Genomic DNA, 23,460 nt, shown 5'->3' with positions numbered 1-23,460 from the left:
TCAGATGCAAAAATGTAATTACCAACGTTTCGACAGCCAAGCTGTCTTCATCAGGGTATAATCACAAACACTGCGGGATGACTCGTTTATATAGTGTCAAAAGACACAGGTGTCTGTAATCATGGCCAGGAGTGGCCTAATATCATTGGTTAATAATCAAATATTAAAATGTCATACAAAGAACAGCATACAAACAATAAATGAATAGCATACGATCATAGATTAATTTGACTACACAAGTTTACAAACAATTACAATGGCAAAGTCACAATAATCACAAGAATGGCTTCAGATCAAAGTCTACGTTGAGACCGAAGGGCGCAAGGGTCTTTAAATTAAATATTGGCCATATACCACAAACCCCTGAGGTGCCTTATTGTTATTATAAACTGGTTACCAACGTAATTAGAGCAGTAAAAATAAATGTTTTGTCATACACGTGGTATACGGTCTGATATACCACGGCTGTAAGCCAATCAGCATTCAAGGCCCGATCCACCCAGTTTATAATCAAGTACAAACCCCAAGAAAATGAAGACCTATTCCCTCTAGAAAATGTCAGTACAAATATCAGTTACATACAATTGTTAGCATACTTCAATGTTTGTTCCAACATCATCATCCTGTTTCACCAAAAGGTGTAGGCTACAAGGCAGGAATGCTAAATTTAGGCTATCACATTGTGTTTTAAACATCTGTCTACTGAATTTGCTGTTTGCGATAGTCCCTCGCCATTTTTCTCAAGTCTTGGTATGGCTTGAGGTCAGTTAATGTCAATAACTGGTTTGTCTTGGGATCAGTTCCAAGCCATGTCCTGTAAATGTTGGGAAGACAGTAAACCATTCTCAAAAAAAGTGGTCAAATAATTAATTTAATTCGTTAATTCATTTAAAATGTTTACAGTAGGCGAAGACTTTCCTGTTTGAAGAATTGTCAATCAGTTAAATGTCTAAGCCTATTGCAATAAGACACAAAAACTACTGACACCGAACTGATATAGTTGCTAGCAATGTGTTATTTCAGTTCTGCATGCAAGGGATGAGAAAAATGTATTTGATAAATAAACTAACAGTCATTTGCTAATATTTGAGCCCACAATTAATACAAATCACATGTTATTGGTCACATACACGTGTTTAGCAGATGTTATTGGTCACATACACGTGTTTAGCAGATGTTATTGGTCACATACACGTGTTTAGCAGATGTTATTGGTCACATACACGTGTTTAGCAGATGTTATTGGTCACATACACATGGTTAGCAGATGTTATTGGTCACATACACGTGTTTAGCAGATGTTATTGGTCACATACACGTGTTTAGCAGATGTTATTGGTCACATACACGTGTTTAGCAGATGTTATTGGTCACATACACGTGTTTAGCAGATGTTATTGGTCACATACACGTGTTTAGCAGATGTTATTGGTCACATACACGTGTTTAGCAGATGTTATTGGTCACATACACGTGTTTAGCAGATGTTATTGGTCACATACACGTGTTTAGCAGATGTTATTGGTCACATTCACGTGTTTAGCAGATGTTATTGGTCACATACACGTGTTTAGCAGATGTTATTGGTCACATACACATGTTTAGCAGATGTTATTGGTCACATACACGTGTTTAGCAGATGTTATTGGTCACATACACGTGTTTAGCAGATGTTATTGGTCACATACACGTGTTTAGCAGATGTTATTGGTCACATACACGTGTTTAGCAGATGTTATTGGTCACATACACGTGTTTAGCAGATGTTATTGGTCACATACACGTGTTTAGCAGATGTCATTGGTCACATACACGTGTTTAGCAGATGTTATTGGTCACATACACGTGTTTAGCAGATGTTATTGGTCACATACACGTGTTTAGCAGATGTTATTGGTCACATACACGTGTTTAGCAGATGTCATTGGTCACATACGTGTTTAGCAGATGTTATTGGTCACATACACGTGTTTAGCAGATGTTATTGGTCACATACACGTGTTTAGCAGATGTTATTGGTCACATACACGTGTTTAGCAGATGTTATTGGTCACATACACGTGTTTAGCAGATGTTATTGGTCACATACACGTGTTTAGCAGATGTTATTGGTCACATACGTGTTTAGCAGATGTTATTGGTCACATACACGTGTTTAGCAGATGTTATTGCAGGTGTAGCTAAATGCTTGTGCTTCTAGCTCCGACAGTGCAGTAATATCTAACAGTTTCACAACTTATACTCAAATACACATAAATCTAAGTAAGGAAAGAATGAAGAATTACACGAATGTGGCTTGTGTTTAAACAAACTGAGAAGCAGCCGATGAAAAACCACACATAACGACATCAGCTTAATATTTTTGGATTTTTTTATAAGAGCAACACGTTAATTACGAATCAGAAATAACGACATATCAATATGAATAATAACCAGCTTACCTCTTCAGATGTTTCTCAATGGCCTTTCGCTCGTACACTGTTCCCTCCTGGTTCTTCACTGGGTCAACAAACATCTTGTTGGTTAGTGGACAAATCAAGTGTGAGGGTATGAACTTCTCAGTCAACTCTTCACCCAACAATTCCTGTAAATTTAAAAGGGAAAGATCATCATACCCTGAACAAACTGTTACATTAAAGGGTTGCTGTCCAAATAAATGTATCTGAGAAACTGCTAACGTAGACCAGGTATTCCCAAACTGGGGTCCGCGTACAAATGCTGTCGGGGGTACACCAAATAAAAATGTGATTCATGTTTTAAAAAATAAAAAATAAAAGGATTCTTCACATTTTCAAACAGTACATTACTATTTTCCAACGGGGCTATACATTTGGGTAAGGTTTTTTTCTCACCTGAGTATCCTCGTTTCACTGCCAAAAAATACAATTAAACCATCTAGTGTTCAGCGAAATAACAACACAATGTCAAATACAGGAAGCCCAGTCAAATAACTAACATCCAATCACATTAACCGTTATCCAATCACATTAACCGTTACTCTCTCGCGGGAAACCTTCCCTCTTGCACAGACATTTAGAAACAAAACATGACAATTTGAAAAATAAGCCATGGGAGTTTTTGAGCGAGAATAAAGACGACTTTCGAGTAGTAAGACATGTATAAAAGTAACAGATACCATTAATAAGAAGGGTCTAGAAGCATCTTATATGGTGAGTTACCGAGTGGCTAGGACAGGCAAGCCCCATACTATTGTGGAGGACTTAATTCTTCCTGCTACAGCGGATATGACTGGGACAATGCTGGTGGGAAAAGACCCAAAAAACTATACAGACAATGTCTTCATCAAACAACACTGTTTCACGATCCATCAGTGACATGGCAGAAGATGTTCAGAAACAATTACTCCTTCGCATACAAGCCAGTGAATTCTATGCGTTACAGCTGGATGAGTCAACAGACGTGGCGGGCCTGGCACAGCTCCTGGTATATGTCCGTTACGTTTATGGGGGGTCAATTAAGGAGGACATCCTCTTCTGCAAATTACTGGAAACCAGGACAACAGGAGATGATATTTTTAAAGTACTGGACAGCTTTGTGACATCAAATGGACTTGTGGTCAAGATGTGTTGGTATCTATACTGATGGATGTGTTGGTATCTGTACTGATGGCGCAAAAGCCATGACAGGGAGACATAGTGGAGTGGTAACGCAAGTGCAAGCAGTTGCTCCCGACGCCACTTGGGTACACTGCAGCATCCACAAGAGGCTCTTGCTGCCAAGGGAATGCCTGACAGCTTGAAAGACGTTTTGGACACTACAGTGAAAATGGTTAACTTTGTTAAAGCAAGGCCCCTGAACTCTCGTGTATTTTCTGCATTATGCAAAGACATGGGCAGCGACCATGTAACGTTTTTACAACATGCGCTGGTTATCAAGGGGCAAAGATTTGACACTTTTTTAAAATTGAGAGACGAGCTTAAAGTTTCTTTACTGACCATAATTTTCACTTGTCTGACCGCTTGCACGAGTTTCTCACACAACTGGCCTATCTGGGTGATGTTTTTTCCTCTCCTGAATGATCTCAAGGACAACACACAGGTCTTTCCATCATTGTATGATATTTTGTGTGAAAATGAACTCAAGCTTACGGACAATGTCAAATGTGATATAGAGAAGCACCTGAGTGAGCTGGGTGCGCAATTACGCAGGTTCGTTATCCCTTTCATGCCCTGCCTCCAGTCCACTTACCGATATCTGAACAAGAGAGCCTCATAGAAATTGCAACAAGCGGTTCTGTGAAAATTTTATTTAATCAGAAGCCACTGACAGATTTCTGAGTAGGGCTGCGCTCAGATTCTTGTCTTGTCAAATCGCGCTGTTAAGACACTGATTCCCTTTGAAACCACGTACCTATGTGAGAGTGGATTCTCGGCCCTCACTAGCATGAAAACTAAATACAGGCAAAGACTGTGTGTGGAAAATGATTTAAGACTGAGACTCTCTCCAATACAACCCAACACTGCAGAGTTACAGTAGGTGCATCCTTTCAAGCACACCTTTCTCATTAACCTGTGGTGAGTTATTCACAATTATTGATGAAATAATAAGGTTTTAAATGTAAGATAGCTAAATAAAGAGCAAAATTATTGATTATTATTTGTGCCCTGGTCCTATAAGAGCTCTTTGTCACTTCCCACGAGCTGGGTTGTGACAAAAACTCACACTCATTCTTATGTTTAATAAAGGTCGTATAGTGTGTGTGTGTCGTATAAATTGTATACTGTGTGTGTGTGGCAGGCTTACACAATGATGACAAAAAACAACATTTGAGAGTGCGCTGACCCTGGTGCTAGAGGGGGTACGCAGCTGGAGGTTGAATGTTTGAAGGGGTACGGGACTATAACAAGTTTGGGAACCACTGACGTAGACTGTGATATGTCAGTTTTACATGGAAATGTCTGAGATGTGAATCCACCTCTTTTTACACACAAACGCCCCTAATAAAAGATGTAGCAGAGCTTACAAAAATTAACATAATTAGATAAGTGCATTCACCTTCTCCATGTCATCCAATGATTGGCCTGCTACTTCCTCTGTGTTCTTCTTGGCCTCTTCTTCATACTTGTTTCTGCTGGTCAGGTATTCCTCTGCCAAAATACTTTTACGAGACATTTTCATTCAGATAAAATGTAGGTATATGAATTCAATATACTACATACTAATAAATATAATGCACTATTTCCTACTTTTCCTTTTTGATTTTAGAATCAGTGTTAACACCACTCTTGTATACAGTGTGGTCATCAAATAACGTGAAGCCAACCTGTCCAGTGGATCTTGGGGTTCAGGAACGATGAGCACTCCATATACAGCATCCAAGATCTCTCTCATGGTTATGTGAGCGTTGTAGCTGCGGTCAAATATGTTGTGGCAGATACGACCCACACTGTTTATGTTGCAGTGGTACACCTTCGTCCACATTAAGGATTTTTCATGGCCTCCCGAGTGAGCAGTGGTCTAAGGCAATGCATCGCAGTGCTAGTAGAGGAGTCACTACAGACCCGGGTTCAATCCCGGGCTGTATCACAACCGGCCGTGATCGGGAATCCCATAGGGTGGCGCACAATTGGTGCAGCGTCATCCGGGTTAGGGGAGGGTTTGGCCTGGGGGGGCTTTACTTGGCTCATCGCGCTCTAGCGACTCCTTGTGGCGGGCCAGGCGCCTGCAGGCTGACCTAGGTAGTCAGTTGAAGTGTTTTCTCCGACACATTGGTGCGGCGGGCTTCCGGGTTAAGCAGGCGGGTGTTAATAAGCGTGGTTAGGCGGGTAATGTTTCAGAGGACGCATGACTTGACCTTTGCCACCCGACCCCTTTGGAGAGTTACCAGCGATGAGACAACAAAAAAATGGGTAAAAAATAAACTATTTCTCATGACGGAAAAAAGCATCAATCAACTGGATAGAATTTGAAAATGTATGACTTAGGCAATACGAATAAATACACTATCTTCATGTATTCATTGTGTAGAAGGATACAGGTGTGACAAAGCGCACAAGTGGAGGTTTGACAGGGTAGTCAGCTCCAAACTGACAGTACAGCTCAAAGACTCCATCCTCATAAGGTGTATCAGGAGGGCCTTCCATGAGAATCTTCCAAAACGCTGAATAGGTATGGAATCACAGGGGTTAAATGTTTTAGACAATATTGTGCAAAATGATTCAAACAATAACCAACTGGTCATGTGGATGGGAAGTTGATTTGAACACTTTACAGTCAAACAAACCAATAACTTGAGGCTGTTACAGTCATGGTCCATGTAGACTATATTTAAGCAGTAAGGCTCGAGGGGGTGTGGTATATAGCCAATATACCACGGCTAAGGGCTGTTCTTATTCACAACGCAATGCAGAGTCCCTGGATACAGCCCTTAGCCGTGGTATATTGGCCATATATCACAAACCCCGAGGTGCCTTATTGCTATTATAAACTGGTTACCAATGTACTTAGAGCAGTAAAAATAAATGTTTTATCATACCCGTGGTATACGGTCTGATATACCACGGCTGTCATCCAATCAGCAATCAGGGCTTGAACCACCCAAGTATTAACAATGTTATTATAAAGCATTATGAAAAGTATATTTATACTAAGTGTTACCAGATCAATAACACTTAACACAATACCCCAATAATGTTTACTTACTAAAGTCTGACTCTGAAGGCAGAACAGTGCAGAATGGGTGTGGGTCACAGTGCAGGCTCTTCAGCTCTTCCAGAAGGCGTTTGTCCTTCTCCAAAAAGCGTCCGCTCTTGGATTCCTGGATCTTCTTTTTTAATGCACTATTTTGTGACATATTCATTTTGTTAGAGTAATACAGTAGTTGACCTCAATCTCAACATTAAATAAATGCTTCTTGAGCATAATAGTGGTTTACTAGAATAGTAATTAGTAGTGGAAGTAAATGACTCTGTCATTCCAGAATGACATGCTGATAATGGAACTGCTCGTACTTCTCTGTCCCAGTCACTTTATCGTTTAGTCCACTTGGCAGAGCAACCTCTGGCTTCTCGTCATAACCCCGGTTGGCGAAGAGAGCAACTAGAATGTTCTGTAGAGGCAAATGAGCATTGTTCATTACAATTCGTTTTAAGATCAATGTTATTAACTTACACTTTATTTGATTTGAATATGTATTTGTCACATGCAACTTTACAGTGAAATGTTTGTTTACGAGCCCTTCCCAACGATGCAAAGTTGTAAAAAATCATACAAATAGTAACACAAGAGGAATAAAATACACAAGAATGGAACTATATATACAGGAAGTACCAGATCAATGTACATGTACATGGCATGAGGTATTTGAGGTAGATGTGTACATAAAGGCAGGGTAAAGTGACTAGGCATCAGGATAGATAATAATAAGGTATTTGAGGTAGATGTGTACATAAAGGCAGGGTAAAGTGACTAGGCATCAGGATAGATAATAATAAGGTATTTGAGGTAGATGTGTACATAAAGGCAGAGTAAAGTGACTAGGCATCAGGATAGATAATAATAAGGTATTTGAGGTAGATGTGTACATAAAGGCAGGGTAAAGTGACTAGGCATCAGGATAGATAATAATAAGAGTAAAATAAAGTAAAGAGCAAAATAAAGAACAAGAATCGTATTATTTTATATAGAATATATGGAAACACTTGTCCTATTTGAATAGTTTTTGTTTAATAGATCGTACCTCGCTCCTAATGTAGGATGGGTCCAGTTTCTTCTTCAGCTTCCTCATCTCCAAAGACAGAACAGTTTCCATTTCAAAAAGCTTCAGACCAGCTTTACTCGTCTCTGGTTTGAAACAACACCCTCCTAAAAGACATGGATGGTTTGAAACAACACCCTCCTAAAAGACATGGATGGTTTGAAACAACACCCTCCTAAAAGACATGGATGGTTTGAAACAACACCCTCCTAAAAGACATGGATGGTTTGAAACAACACCCTCCTAAAAGACATGGATGGTTTGAAACAACACCCTCCTAAAAGACATGGATGGTTTGAAACAACACCCTCCTAAAAGACATGGATGGTTTGAAACAACACCCTCCTAAAAGACATGGATGGTTTGAAACAACACCCTCCTAAAAGACATGGATGGTTTGAAACAACACCCTCCCAAAAGACATGGATGGTTTGAAACAACACCCTCCCATAAGAAGACATGGATGGTTTGAAACAACACCCTCCTAAAAGACATGGATGGTTTGAAACAACACCCTCCCATAAGAAGACATGGATGGTTTGAAACATCACCCTCCTAAAAGACATGGATGGTTTGAAACAACACCCTCCTAAAAGACATGGATGGTTTGAAACAACACCCTCCTAAAAGACATGGATGGTTTGAAACAACACCCTCCCATAAGAAGACATGGATGGTTTGAAACAACATCCTCCCATAAGAAGACATGGATGGTTTGAAACAACACCCTCCCATAAGAAGACATGGATGGTTTGAAACAACACCCTCCTTCCTATAAGAAGACATGGATGGTTTGAAACAACACCCTCCCATAAGAAGACATGGATGGTTTGAAACAACACCCTCCCACAAGAAGACATGGAGTGGATTCAGTTGCTTCATTGTTATTACTTAACCAAATATGTATAAAATAGGACATTGTTATGTAGGGGCTCAAAAAACACCCAATGGCTGCCTAACATTTTATTAGAATGTAGACTGCTGTCATCTTCATTTAACCAAATGCAATTCAAACTTCCAAGGGAATGCAAACTGGCTGTAAAAGGATGGATCAAAATGAAAACCCAACCACTAGTGAATTAGTAACTGAGTACGTCCAGATTTTAAACCCTTTACAACCCTGTTACAAAATATACTTTCATGTCAATTGCCATCTATATTACGATAAACTGTAATATTATGATATACTGTAATATTGAATACTGACACGAAACAATTTTCCTTCAAATTTTTTTTTATCCCAACTGCAGTAAACCTCATATCAAAAACATTTTATGTTTTACTTGCGTTTTTGAGTGCAGTCAGGCCAAAATGATATAACAATGAGAAATGATTGGACAAAATGATATAACAATGAGAAATGATTGGCCAAAATGATATAACAATGAGAAATGATTGGCCAAAATGATATAACAATGAGAAATGATTGGACAAAATGATATAACAATGAGAAATGATTGGCCAAAATGATATAACAATGAGAAATGATTGGCCAAAATGATATAACAATGAGAAATGATTGGCCAAAATGATATAACAATGAGAAATGATTGGCCAAAATGATATAACAATGAGAAATGATATAACAATGAGAAATGATTGGCCAAAATGATATAACAATGAGAAATGATTGGACAAAATGATATAACAATGAGAAATGATTGGCCAAAATGCATTCATTCTGATTCTACGTCCATATTTCAGCCACAAGAAGACATAATGATGGTGGCGTACGTCCACTGCTGGGATATAAACCAGAATCTCTTTACACATTATACAGTACCTGTTGCATTGCTGATTCCATGCAGCACGTTGTTGTCCACCTTTCCAACAACGATGGCATCAACAACAATGTTCAGGCTCATCAGTTTGGTTGTGACAGCATCTGGTTCGGTCATTGATCTACGGATAGAATTATTAACCAATCAATCCAATCGAACAATACCTTTGTGTTATCGCAATGAATGTAACGTCAAGGTAATCACTGTTTTACACACTGAAATAGTATCATTCTATTTACCCATCATCATTCCCATCTGTGAGACATATGATGCGAAGTCTGCAGTCTGGAAATTGCTCTCCAACTTGTTTCAGTTGAGACATGCCACGTTTCAAGGCATCATAGAGCACAGTGCATCCATTGGCCTCCAGATTGTGTACGTGTTCCTGTAGGTGCCAAAAATATCTACTAATATCTCTAATATTATGTGAGGTTTGCAGATGCATGCTAAAGAATGATATCACGAATGCCACAAAATCCCTGATTGAGCAGTAGCGCCAGCAACGCACACATAAACTACAACATGGGGACAATTTGAAGCGCCTCCATACACATGCAGATCCTCTGAGTGCATCGTAGTGCATCACGCTCCTCTGTAACATGTACAGTGCTGCTCGAGGCAACATCATATAGCTGAGTCTCAGTTTCAGTCTTTAAGACAGGTTTGAGGGGAGTACGTATGTGATCTCAGTACAGTACTTGAATGGATCTTATTGAAATCACCCCCATCGCTATTTTGCATTCATAAAACAGAAATTAGAAAATATATTTACCTTGAAGGTCTCCAGAGTCTCTGTAAATGTGTGGAGAGTTTTAACTGATGAGTCAAACTTCACCAAGCCAATGACATGATGAAAATTGTACGCCATGCTTCTAGTTGCGAAGTTATCAAAGAGCTGTTTAACAGCATCCAACCGTGTCATGTTGTCATCGGAATCATAGCATGTCTCATTCATGGAGGAGCTTGAATCCACTAGCACCTAAAAGGTTGGATGGAGAAGTATTATTTAGCTATAACAAAACGGAGGAGATAATCTAACTAGTATATTGTATAACTTTGTTACATCAACATGGATCGTTTTTGGCTATCATCTTTATCATTCAAGGTATCTATCTGTAAGACCATGGGCTGCTTGGTGTTTGCCAACATTTGAGCCATAGCAGGGGGTCAAACTTGCCAAGTGTCAAAACAGACCTTAGCTTAGATGCAGAAATATAAATAGATGCAAATATAAATAATTACACACACACACACACACACACACACACACACACACACACATACATACATACATACTACCAGTCAAAAGTTTTAGATCACCTACTCATTCAATGGTTTTTCTTTATTTTTACTATTTTCTACATTGTAGAATAATAGTGAAAACATCAAAACTATGAAATAACACATATGCAATCACGTAGTAACCAAAAAAAGTGTTCAACAAATCAAAATATATATAGATTCTTCAAATAGCCATCCTTTGCCTTGATGACAGCTTTGCAATCTACATGATTCCATGCATGTTATTTCCTAGTGTTGATGTCTTCACGATTATTCTACAATGTAGAAAATAGTAAAAAATAAAGAAAAACCCTTGAATGAGAAGGTAGCTCTAAAACCTTTGACTAGTAGTGTATATCATTAATTATATCTTAATTATCACAAATATGTATGATATACAGTTGAAGTTGGAAGTTTACATACACCTTAGCCAAATACATTTAAACTCAGTATTTCACAATTCCTGACATTTAATCCTAGCAACATTTTTATTTTAAGAATGTGAAATGTCAGAATAATAGTAGATAGAATGATTTATTTCAGCTTTTATTTCTTTCATCAAATTCCCAGTGGGTCAGAAGTTTACATTACACACAATTAGTATTTGGTAGCATTGCCTTTAAATTGTTTAACTTGGGTCAAACGTTTCGGGTAGCCTTCCACAAGCCTCCCACAATAAGTCGGGTGAATTTTGGCCCATTCCTCCTGACAGAGCTGGTGTAACGGAGTCAGGTTTGTAGGCCTCCTTGTTCGCACACGCTTTTTCAGTTCTGCCCACAAATGTTCTATAGGATTGAGGTCAGGGCTTTGTGATGGCCACACCAATACCTTGACTTTGTTGTCCTTAAGCCATTTTGCCACAACTTTGGAAGTGTGCTTGAGGTCATTATCCATTTGGAAGACCCATTAAATACCAAGCTTTAACTTCCTGACTGATATCTTGAGATGTTTCTTCAATATATCCACATAATTTTCCTTTCTCATGATGCCATCTATTTGTGAAGTGTACCAGTCCCTCATGCAGCAAAGCACACCCACAACATGATGCTGCCACCCCCATGCTTCACGGTTGGGATGTTGTTCTTCGGCTTGCAAGCCTCCCCCTTTTCCCCCAAACATAACAATGTTCATTATGGCCAAACAGTTCTATATTTGTTTCATCAGACCAGAGGACATTTCTCCAAAAAGTCAGATCTTTGTCCCCATGTGCAGTTGCAAACCGTAGTGGCGGTTTTGGAGCAGTGGCTTCTTCCTTGCTGAGCAGCCTTTCAGATTATGTCAATATAGGACTTGTTTACTGTGGATATAGATACTTTGTACCTGTTTCCTCCAGCATCTTCACAAGGTCCTTTGCTGTTGTTCTGGGATTGATTTGCACTTTTCACACCAAAGTACGTTCATTTCTAGGAGACAGAACGCGTCTCATTCCTGAGCGGTATGACGGCTGCGTGGTCCCATGGTGTTTATACTTGCGTACTATTGTTTGTACAGATGAACGTGGTACCTTCAGGCGTTTGGAAATTGCTTCCAAGGATGAACCAGACTTGTGGAGGTCTAAATTTTATTTTCTGTGGTCTTGGCTGATTTCTTTTGATTTTCCCATCCACAGGTACACCTCCAATTGACTCAAATTATGTCAACTAGCCTATCAGAAGCTTCTAAAGCATGACATAATTTTCTGGAATTTTCCAAGCTGTTTAGAGGCCCAGTCAACCTAGTGTATGTAAACTTCTGACCCACTGGAATTCTGATACAGTGAATTATAAGTGAAATAATCTGTCTGTAAACAATAGTTGGAAAAATTACTAACCGACTTTCCAAAACTCTAGTTTGTTAACAAGAAATGTGTGGAGTGGTTGAAAAACAGGTTTTAATGACTCCAACCTAAGTGTATGTAAACTTCCGACTTCAACTGTTTATCAGAATATCTTGAATTACCAGTATGGCCTCTTTAGGAGTCCTGGTGGTCATGAAGGTCAGGTCACTTCTGATGTCTCTCATTCTGAAGAGATATGAAAAACATCAGGAATAAAATGGCATTATGAGCTGTAGCTGCAACAAGTTTACCATAGAAATAGAACCCACTCTATGAGTTTCCATAGATACAACTATATTATGGACTGTAATGCATTTGATTTGTTCATTATTAAAGCCATTCAGCCCTGTACCCCAGCTTTTAAATAATGAATCTCGTTATGCTGCCACACTACATTATACACAGCATTTCGCAAGTCTGAAGATTAGCGAAGCACATATCACTATTCATGTCCATCACACTTTAACAGGATGAGGTAGAACAGGCTTAAAGCTAGAATCATTCATTGCTGCACCCATTTTTTGGAGTCATCAATTAATGATATATACATTAATGATATATACACATTTATTTGTGAAAAATACAACTTATAAATGCCTCATGAGCGTAGTTCAACTGTCATATCCCATCTGAACCCAACATATAAGATTGTTTTACTCCCAATGTTTGTAAAAAAAGAGGAAGAAATGTGATGAAATACTGTATAGCCTCAGAACATGGTTAAAACGATCATTCTGATGTCATGGATGGTTCTTCCATCCATACATAGCACTCACTCTGAATGTGAGAATGGTTACATTACTCCAGGCCCATCCCTCAGCTTTTTACCAAAACACAGGCGGGTGGCTGCTTTGTTATTGTTTCAATGAAGGATTCCAGCTTTAAGGCCAGAAGTTTGATAAAGAAGATAGTTCAGTTCATTAATTGATCAAATGTTTCTCTTCATGAAGAGCCCACCAGTTATGGTGATGCTTCATGTCATCACAAACAAAGTATTTGGCACATTTTCAGATGGAGGTACTTACACATTTGCCAACTCGTCCACGTTCAACGTTTTGAATTTCATAGCTAAACAATCAAAAACGTAGATATCCTGAGGAGATCCTTTTTGTTTACAGATGTAAACACCAAGGTTATCTGTCAAGGAGAGGCATTTGTTAAAATACAACAAACAAGTATTTCTCCAAAAACAACCTGCAACCAATCATTAGATGACAACCAAATGACGATAATAGTCCAGCTTTCACAATAACGAGACAGCCGAGGCAGAACGTTTATATTCTTCTAAAACGGATCATAACTCACAAATAAGTAGAGCCCACTCAAAAATATAAACACTACTTATGTTTCAGAGCACACAGTAAAGTTTCAAATGGTTCAAATATTTATTGTGTGTTTTTGTTCTACTTGACTTTATAGTACTACTGATATTGATTACTGCATCGTTGGGAAAGAGCTTGCAATGAAGTCATGTCACTGTACTTGTGCACGTGACAATAAAACTTGAAATGACACCAACACAGACTTTGAGGCGTCCTTCAAGAGGCCTGGGTTCAGTCCAAAATATCACACATTGGATAACTTGAGTTAATTATTTCCCAATAATTATTTTAGATTTGCAAATTTATGTTAACATCCTTCCCCCTAAGGAAATTTAAATAGATTATTGCAGGAATATCTAAAACATTGGCCAAATTCAAACGGAAAGTCCCTGATACATTAGGAAACAAGGCCCAGTACTTTGTTGACTACAAACTTTCTCTACCCAACCGTGGAACAGACTGTTTGTTCCCAGACTCGGGACTCTCTCTATTGGTTACACAGACTTTTGGACTCCCATCCTATTCTAACCACCTCTCACTGGCTTTGTATTCATGTTACCTGATGTAATTGCTGTACAAAATGATCTTGTTAACATCTCATGCACATTCAGATGTCATAAATCAGCACGGCAGAGCTCTCCCTGTCCTATGCCGTGCCTTGATTGTATTACTGTTGATGATATCTGGAATGTGCATGTACACCCTGGCCCATCTACTGTTGCCAGCCCCGATTCTGACTTGTGCTCTGATATCTGCTTCACTGATTTCTGATCTCGTAAAAGCCTAGGTTTTCTGCATGTTAACACTAAAAGCTTATTACCTAAATGAATCAAGTGTGAGTTCACAGCTCCAATCCAGATGTGTTGGTAATTACTGAGACGTGGTTAAGAAAGAGTGTTTTGAACACTGATGTTAACCTTTCTGGCTATAACCTTTTTTCAGTAAGACAGATCTTCCAAAGGTGGGGACAGATCTTCCAAAGTGTTGATCTTTACCAAGGATCACCTTCAGCACTCGGTTGTCTCCACCAAGTCTGTCCCCAAACAATTTGATTTGCTCGTTTTAAGCATTAAACTTTCAAATAGTTCTTTGTTGACTGTTGCTGGGTGCCATTGTCCTCCGTCAGCACCAGCCTGTACCCTACCTGCCCTAAGCTCTCTCCTGGCCCCTTAGACTAGGTCTGAATTTGTCCTGCTAGGTGACCTAAACTGGGACATGACCAAGTCCTAAATCAATGAGACTCCCTAAATATTTCTCAGATTATCAACAATCCTACAAGATATGACTCCAAACACCCAGAAAAGGCTACTCTCCTTGATGTTATCCTCACAAATAATCCTTATGGGAATCAGTCTGGTGTTTTCTGTAATGACCTTAGTGATCCCTGTTTTACAGCCTGTGTTCGTAATGGCTGCTCAGGGAAACGACCTGTCCTTATTTGTCATAGACGCTTGCTAAAACTTTAATGAGCAAGCCTTCCTTCATGAACTGGCCTCTGTGAAATGGTATGGAATCAGCATGATCCCCTCTGTCGAAGACGCTTGGACTTTCTTTTTTTATATTTTCAGTGGTATTGTTAACAAACACACCCGCATAAATAAAATGAGAATTAAAAACAGGTTCAGCCCCTGGTTCGACCGTGATCTTGCAGAGTTACTCCACCTCAAGAATTGCATTTGGTGAAAGGCTCTGCACACGCATACTCAGGCTGACTGGTTATTGTTCAGGCAAATGAGAAATAAGTGCACTCAGGCTATCCGGAAGGCCAAAGTTAGTTACTTTAAGGAGCAGTTCTCTCTCTGTGGGTCTAACCCCAAGAAGTTCTGGAAAGCAGTTAAAGACGTGGAGAATAAACCCTCCTCCTTACAGCTGCCCATGTCCCTTAATGTTCATGATGTGGTTGTTACTGACAAGAAGCACATGGCTGAGCTCTTTAATCACCACTTCATTAAGTCAGGATTCCTATTTGACTCAGCCATGCCTTCTTGCCCGTCCAACATTTCCTCATCTTCCACCCCTTCTAATGCGACTATCCCCGATTCTTCTCCCTCTTTTCCCCCTGCCCTGCTACAAAGTTTCTCCCTGCAGGCAGTCACTGAGTCCGAGGTGCCTAAACTGCTTAAACTTGACCCCAAAAAAACATCTAGGTCAGATGGTTTATACCCTTTCTTCTTTAAGGTTGCTGCCCCTATCATCACCAAGCCTGTCTCTCCGTTCTAGGGAGGTTCCCATTGCTTGGAAGGCAGCCACAGTTCATCCTTTATTTAAAGGGGGAGATCAAGCTGATCCTAACTGTTATAGGCCTATTTCTATTTTGCCCTGTTTATCAAAAGTGTTGGAAAAACTTGTCAATAATCAACTGACTGGCTTTCTTGATGTCTATAGTATTCTCTCGGGTATGCAATATGGTTTCCACTCAGGTTATGGATGTGTCACGGCAACCTTAAAGGTCCTCAATGACGTCACCATTGCCCTTGATTCTAAGCAACATTGAGCTGCTATTTTTATTAACTTGGCCAAAGGTTTTGATACGGTAGACCATTCCATTCTAAGGAGTATTGGTGTCTCTGAGTATTGGTGTCTCTTTGCTAACTACCTCAAAGAGTGCAGTGTAAATAAAGTCAGAAAATCTGCTGTCTCAGCCACTGCCTGTCACCAAGGGAGTACCCCAAGGCGCAATCCTAAGCCCCAAGCTCTTCTCAATTTACATCAACAACATAGTTCAGGCAGTAGGAAGCTCTCTCATCCATTTATATGCAGATGATACAATCTTATACTCAGCTGGCCCCTCTGGTTTTGTGTTAAATGCTCTACAACAAAGCTTTCTTATTGTCCAACAAGCTTTCTCTACGCTTAACCTTGTTCTGAACACCTCCAAAACAAAGGTAATGTGGTTTGGTAAGAAGAATGCCCCTCTTCCCACAGGTGTTATTACTACCTCTGGGGGTTTAGAGCTTAAGGTAGTCACCTCATACAAGTACTTGGGAGTATGGCTAGACGGTGCACTGTCCTTCTCTCAGTACATATCAAAGCTGCAGGCTAAAGTTAAATCTAGACTTGGTTTTCTCTATCGTAATCGCTCCTCTTTCACCCCAGCTGCCAAACTAACCCTGATTCAGATGACCATCCTACCCATGCTAGATTACGGAGATATAATTTATAGATTGGTAGGTAAGGGTGCTCTCGAGCGGCTAGATGTTCTTTACCATTCGGCCATCAGATTTGCCACCAATGCTCCTTATAGGACACATCACTGCACACTATACTCCTCTGTAAACTGGTCATCTCTGTATATCTGTCGCAAGACCCACTGGTTGATGCTTATTTATAAAACCCTCTTAGGCCTCACTCCCCCCTATCTGAGATATCTACTGCAGCCCTCATCCTCCACATACAACACCTGTTCTGCAAGTCACATTCTGTTAAAGGTCCCCAAAGCACACACATCCCTGGGTCGCTCCTCTTTTCAGTTCGCTGCAGCTAGTGACTGGAACAGGCTGCAACAAACACTCAAACTGGACAGTTTTATCTCCATCTCTTCATTCAAAGACTCAATCATGGACACTCTTACTGACAGTTTTATCTCAATCTCTTCATTCAAAGACTCAATCATGGACACTCTTACTGACAGTTGTGGCTGCTTTGTGTGATGTATTGTTGTCTCTACCTTCTTGACCTTTGTGCTGTTGACTGTGCCCGATAATGTTCGTACCATGTTGTGTTGCTACCATGTTGTTGTTATGTTGTGTTGCTACCATGCTGTGTTGTCGTGTGTTGCTGCCTTGCTATGACTGCCTTTTGGTAGGCCGTCATTGTAAATAAGAATGTGTTCTTAATTGACTTGCCTAGTTAAATAAAGGATAAATAAAATAAAGCCTACTTTCTTCCAAGAAGACGAGACATGGCCCACATACTCCAACATCCTTCAACTGTAATGCTGGAGTCACAGTCAGATTAACGTATTCTTTCACTTCTTCGTTCATCTTGGCAAATGTGTCATCGAGAACAATCTGAAAACTTTCATTTTTATTCGACACTTAGCATTATTATCAACACATATATTTATATAGAACTTATTGTGTGATAAAAGCAATGTGAAGAGGAATCATACATACTTTTGGCCAGTCACAAGTCCAGATGAAGCCCACTGAGGGAATGTTTTGATGAACGGAGGCAGACTGAGCAAAATCCTTTCAACATCAGAGGCTCTAGACATTGAAGTCTCTGTCAGGATCTCCACAGAGCAGTTTGGGATTTTCTCTCCATCTTAACAATGGGAAAACAGTATATCATGCAATTAAAGATCATGCTACATAAAACTATAAAAAAATGCTGAAGATTGTTGCTGTTCAGTTTTACCTTTGATTTTCTGCAGAACATACTCTCTCTCAAAGACATCTGGTAACCCAGGAACTCGAACTGGGTCGCAGAAACGTTCTCCAGGTTGAGAGTACAAGACTATCGGTACATAGTCCTCATGTTGTGAACTCTCTTTCTAGGGTAGATAGAAAGGTCAAAAGTATTTATCACACAGGGTGCCTGTAAAGTCTAGGTGCAGTATCTCAATTCACCATTTAAGTTATTTCATAACGTGTTTCAGTAGGGCTACAGTAGAAACAGCTTTAATCAACAGCATCTCAAAAGACAATGGGCACACCTTTGCTTCAGATAACAGGTAGGCCCAGCACACTGGTGCATTCTCAAAAACATCTGAGTCTTCAATGATTTTGTCACCTCTTCTTTTGTGGAGGCTTGGCAACAGCTCTCTGAAGAGACTGTACAATCCTTCAACGATAGCAACCTAAAACAAATGTATACATTTTATTCATACATTTGTGGACATATTAAATTATATTATATTTGTATGCTTTTGTGACTAAATATATATCACCTTCTGGGTCCTTGTTCCAACCTCATTTCTATACAACAGCTGATGCAGACTTTGGGCCAAAGGATTGCACCCACTGAGCTTTCGGATGTATGCAGTCACTTTGCTTAATATATCTCCAGAACGGTGTTCTCTATTGCTCTGTAAAGATTAGGGGGAAAGCATTGAATGTGTTATAGCAGGGGACGAAGTTCACATCAAAACCAATGAGACAAGCAAAGGAACCATGTTGCATGCTTGGCCTGAGCATGGTCAAACATGACAAGACAGTGTAATAAATATTGGAATATCTCACAATGGCATAAAGTGAAGAAAAGAAAGCACTGAGTCCTTTCTGGGATTGTTGCACTGAGGGTACGACATCATTGAAGTAGAATTCCATAGTGTCTGGACGCTCATCGGGGAAGGAGGACAGAGAAAAGAACACAGTTGACTCCTCATTGATTCCACAATCTAGCAAAGTCTGTCCAACTCCACCGCGTTCACATCTGCAGAAACATCAACATTGACTTAATAATAATGTCTTATCGTGGCTACTGATGCTGTGTGAAAGAAAACATTGTATTGATACTATCAGTAGTTAAAACATGAAATGTGCTGGGGTTTTAAAATGTATGTGTTTTTATGCTATCAAATGTATGTGTTTTATGCTATCAAATGTATTACAAATTCCTTGCTCTGCAATTCAGCGGATGTTGACAAATGGATGTTGACAAACGCTAAAGGGATTGGTGCGCCAAGAGGTTAATGATTAAATGAATTAATGAACATAAGATTACTTATAATGGAGGACATGTGCTGGGATTCCACTTTCATCAGAGAGCTTCTGTCTCAGATCTCGTAATGTGTCACTTGCCAAGTCCACCTTGACCTCAAAGTCTCCCTGTTGATGAAAAGTGTTCATATATAAGTATTAAAGGTAGACTCAGCGGGGTGACGTAGATGCACAAAGTAAACAGCATAGTGGGTCAATTAAAGAGTGCAAGGCTAAACTTCTCAGCTGTTTTGGTCCCGTAACTAACGCGTTGTAGCAGCGTGAATGGAACCCGCGCAGATACTGTGAGCGACAAAGAAAATGACCTCGACTGCCTGCACATTGACTTGGTACTGGTACCCCCTGTATATAGCCTCCTTATTGTTATGTCATTTTCTTGTGTTACTTTTTGATTTCATCGAATTTATTATTTTGTAAATATTTCTTCAACTGCATTGTTGGTTAATTAAGGGATTGTATGTAAGCATTTCACAGTAAGATCTACTACACCTGTTGTAGTAGTTTTGAGCAAAGTCTTGCATCGCGCTCAGCACAATATTTGCAGTGCTGCTCTTGGCAACATCATTTCTCTGAGTCTACCTTTAAATAAGGGACAGCAGTGATTTGGGAAGAAAACCAGGGATCACACCCGTTCATACACACAGGTTTGGGAAAATGTAGGCTACAGTAAGAGCTGATTTGTGCTTTATCCGGAATTCAGTGTGTACGCTAACAAACACAGAATGTGGCAATGAAAACATTTCCCCCCACTTCACCAGTCAACGTGTAACCATCTGTGTATGGAACGCAGACCCAATAGAGTACACCGATGTAAAGATGAATTCACCTTGAGCATGATGTGGCATCGAACATTATCCTCTCCTGTCATGTCAGTCATTTCTTGCAGTGTCACTAGCAGGGCTGGTCTCAAGTTCTCCTTGGGTGTAAACATGGCATAGAGCTCACTTCCATTTTCAATGTGCCTGTCTTTCAAAGACCCTAATGGGTGAAATAGAAGAGCCATGTCAACACAAGGGATGGTCCATGTCATTACACAAGTTTCTTTTCACTCAGATTATACTGAAGTAGACAAGAATTACCAACCCTTTCAAAATGGACGTATACAAACATTTGTATCATAATAAACTGTAAAGTGTTGTACCATGCAAATATGTCTTAGAGGCTACATGCATTTGATTGTATAGCTGTGATACTGTTATGGGGCCAAAAATGATGGGAACTGAGTGAAATAAGAAAACTATGTAAACTGTATCTGGTTAACTGACATGTGTTGAAGAAAGGATCATCAGTTAGAGGCATTCCATCAACTGTGTAGAGGCACACAGCTTTAGAGTTCTCAATGCCCTCTTGGTGGCAGATCCTTAGCATCAGGTCTTCAACGGTGTTGGTAGCAGGATCCATGTCTGCATTCAAAATTGTACAAAAGGGAGTAAGGATAGTTTCTGATGTGATGCTTTTGATTTCTCCCCTCTTTGCTATAAGAACTACATAAAGATGGTTTATGTCTCACCTCTGATCTCTTTTAGCTCAGGACAGTGGGGGTATGTGTACCACAGTTGGAAAGACTCCATTGGTTTTTGTACAGGCATCGCTTGCTGTGGCGCTCTGAGTCTTTGGATGAAATCTTTCATTTTTTCAAAGCGATTCTTCTCTACTTGACTGAAACCTGTTAGCAAATTAGGGGCATTGGACAAGTTGAATGCATGTCTATGGTGAGTGAGACAACCCATTATTATTATTATTTTTTAAATAGTGAATTTACATATGAACAAGCAGAACAGTTTGCATATGACCAATCAGAACAGTTTACATATGACCAGGCAAAACTGTTTACAGTGGAATAATGCAGTTGTTGGCATGATGGGATACTTTAAATCACCCGAGTCAGTAACCGGTCTGTGACCTTACCCATTTTGTCTAAATCTTCACCAGTTACGCTATCGGTGAAATCTCTCTCGTCTTGGACACCCAAAGTGAGGAATTTGTGGTGGTAGGTGTCCAGTCTGTGCTGCTGGAGAAGGTTGTATATTGTATCCATCTGAATAGAACAATCAGGTCAGACATCAAATATTTTGATAACTAGTTTTGACACAAGACCTTTCCTCTCTGCCAAATAATGCTTTGCACCAAGAAGAAGAAATTGTGTTCCTAGTTTGTCATTGACTTGAGAAAAACAAAGAAAGAATGGGGATTGAATAATGTCAATGTCTCTTTATTCTCTAGAGAACTAGCGTTTCTTCACAAAATAAAATGTTTATTTATTACTGGCAATAGCTTTGACTGGTTGTTGGCGTATTTTAGTCTTCCGCCTCATGTTCTGGAGTAGCCAATCTGATTTTTTATTAAGACATTAGTTTAATTAAGAAAAATTGAGTTTTATTAAGACATTACACATATAGCTCTGGAGCAGCTCACACACCTAGGGTGTATTCACTAGGAACCAAACAGAAGCAAATGGAACGAAACGGGGAGGGACCTACCTGAATTTGTCCAATAGAAACTCTTATTTTTCGATGCAAAACGTTTTGGACTAATGATTACACAACTGATTAAACATATTGCATTCTAAACTGAAGCCCATGAGAAGCAGTTTTGGGAGTCAAGTGTGTTGGTAGAGTGTGGCAATAAAGTGCGTCAATCAGACCCCTGGGGATGGTTGTTCAAAATGTATCTGATTGGATTATTAGGATAGTTTTGATCATATCGATTCCACTAGGAGGGTGGATTTAGAAAGGTGAAAGGCACTACAACCAAGAAATATCAATGTAACTCAGGGGAGCTTTATCAAAAACGTTTTTCCATCTGAAAACCAAAGGTTCATTATATTATATGTCCCCGAGCTGACATGGTAAAAATCCGTTGTTCTGCCCCTGAACAAGGCAGTTAACCCACTGTTCCCCAGTAGGACATCATTGTAAATAAGAATGTGTTCTTAACTGGCTTGCCTAGTTAAAAAAAAGGTTAAAAAATTTATAAAATTGACCGCAGTATAGGTAAGCCAATGTGGTCAGTTGTTATATTGAGAAGTGTCAAATAAATACATCCATTTACTTATAAGTGAAATGCAGGCTCTACTATTTTGAATCAAGGTACATTATTCATGTAGTTTAACTCATGTCTGTTTCTCTATGACAATGAAGAAGTAGTAACACAACCTGTCCAGTAGATGGCGAGGTGTAGGTCTGTTCAAAGCACTGAACATCTGGATTCTGTGACCTTGATATTGTGGTATCCGGATCAGAACGATCCTATCCAATTATTTTCTGGAAAATCGGTTCAAAAACAGACAGATTGTTTTGGTCCGGGATAGCAAAAATGAGGATTACAGAATCGGGATCATTCTGATCCCCCAAAATGTTTTGAAAACCGTCCCGAGGACTGGAGTTTGCCTATCCTTGGTCTGGAGAATGCCAGGCTATGCCTAAACCATGCCTTACGTTGGTCTGGTGTGCATTAGTATTACCGGCCGATATGACATGTCATTATTTTTCATGTTGACATTATGAATCAATTATATTAAATGTGGGCATTTTTAAAGTGACTTTAACTGGCTAAATATGACCACTTTGAGCGCGCTAAACTAGCTACGCATCGTCAGGCCCAGCCAAGTAATAGTGGACGACTTTTCCAGAAACTAATAATACTCACCTTAACACATTGAAGGCCTGCCATTGGGTGACAGGAGCTATATAGCTATGCCTACTCAGTCGGTTACATTTACACTACGGAGAATAGGCTTTTGATAGCTGGGTTCAGCAGCTGCTCGTCTTCAACACAATATCGACGTTTTTGGGGAACTTTTTTTATAACTACGTTTTGATTTCCGCATTTCTACACTTGTTTTACTGTTAAGTGTTGTAGCACCATCTGCTGGAGATTT

General features: G+C 39.6%; 1 protein-coding gene across 2 annotated transcripts; it reads right to left on the bottom strand.

Annotated features, from left to right (window-relative positions):
• LOC139384348 (uncharacterized) lies at nt 1-23,449 on the bottom strand. Of its 2 annotated transcripts, XM_071129058.1 has the most exons (27): nt 23,229-23,414; nt 22,736-22,843; nt 21,489-21,618; nt 21,091-21,246; nt 20,846-20,983; nt 20,407-20,558; nt 19,585-19,688; nt 19,101-19,293; nt 18,809-18,946; nt 18,575-18,718; nt 18,277-18,412; nt 18,033-18,183; nt 17,798-17,934; nt 13,621-13,732; nt 12,718-12,781; nt 10,271-10,477; nt 9,738-9,883; nt 9,501-9,619; nt 7,700-7,824; nt 6,972-7,069; nt 6,664-6,800; nt 5,997-6,121; nt 5,285-5,430; nt 5,017-5,119; nt 2,442-2,584; nt 650-814; nt 1-539 (listed from the first exon to the last, which is right to left on the bottom strand). In XM_071129058.1, the coding sequence occupies exons 3-26, from the start codon at nt 21,616-21,618 to the stop codon at nt 700-702; spliced, it is 3,219 nt and encodes a 1,072-aa protein (XP_070985159.1). In that variant the 5' UTR covers nt 22,736-22,843; nt 23,229-23,414; the 3' UTR covers nt 1-539; nt 650-699. The 2 variants fall into 2 exon arrangements, with proteins under 2 accessions (XP_070985159.1, XP_070985158.1); XM_071129057.1 differs by lacking the exon at nt 22,736-22,843 and having other exon boundaries at nt 23,229-23,449.
• Nucleotides 23,450-23,460: the final 11 nt, after the last annotated feature.

This window comes from Oncorhynchus clarkii, chromosome 26 (genome assembly GCF_045791955.1).
Source record: "Oncorhynchus clarkii lewisi isolate Uvic-CL-2024 chromosome 26, UVic_Ocla_1.0, whole genome shotgun sequence".
In the NCBI taxonomy this organism is placed as follows: domain Eukaryota; kingdom Metazoa; phylum Chordata; class Actinopteri; order Salmoniformes; family Salmonidae; genus Oncorhynchus; species Oncorhynchus clarkii.
The sequence above is the reverse complement of the archived record's forward strand: the minus strand, read 5'-3'. Positions and strand labels throughout refer to the sequence as shown.

Bases quoted from the DNA above. Each gene is read 5' to 3' on its own strand.
- LOC139384348 (XM_071129057.1), bottom strand. From the start codon at position 23,252: ATGGCAGGCCTTCAATGTGTTAAG. The intron at 10,478-12,717 runs GTAATTCAAGAT...CCAACCTTTTAG, and splicing joins CTCCTAAAGAGGCCATACTG to GTGCTAGTGGATTCAAGCTC. The intron at 7,070-7,699 runs GTACGATCTATT...TTGCCTCTACAG, and splicing joins CATCCTACATTAGGAGCGAG to AACATTCTAGTTGCTCTCTT.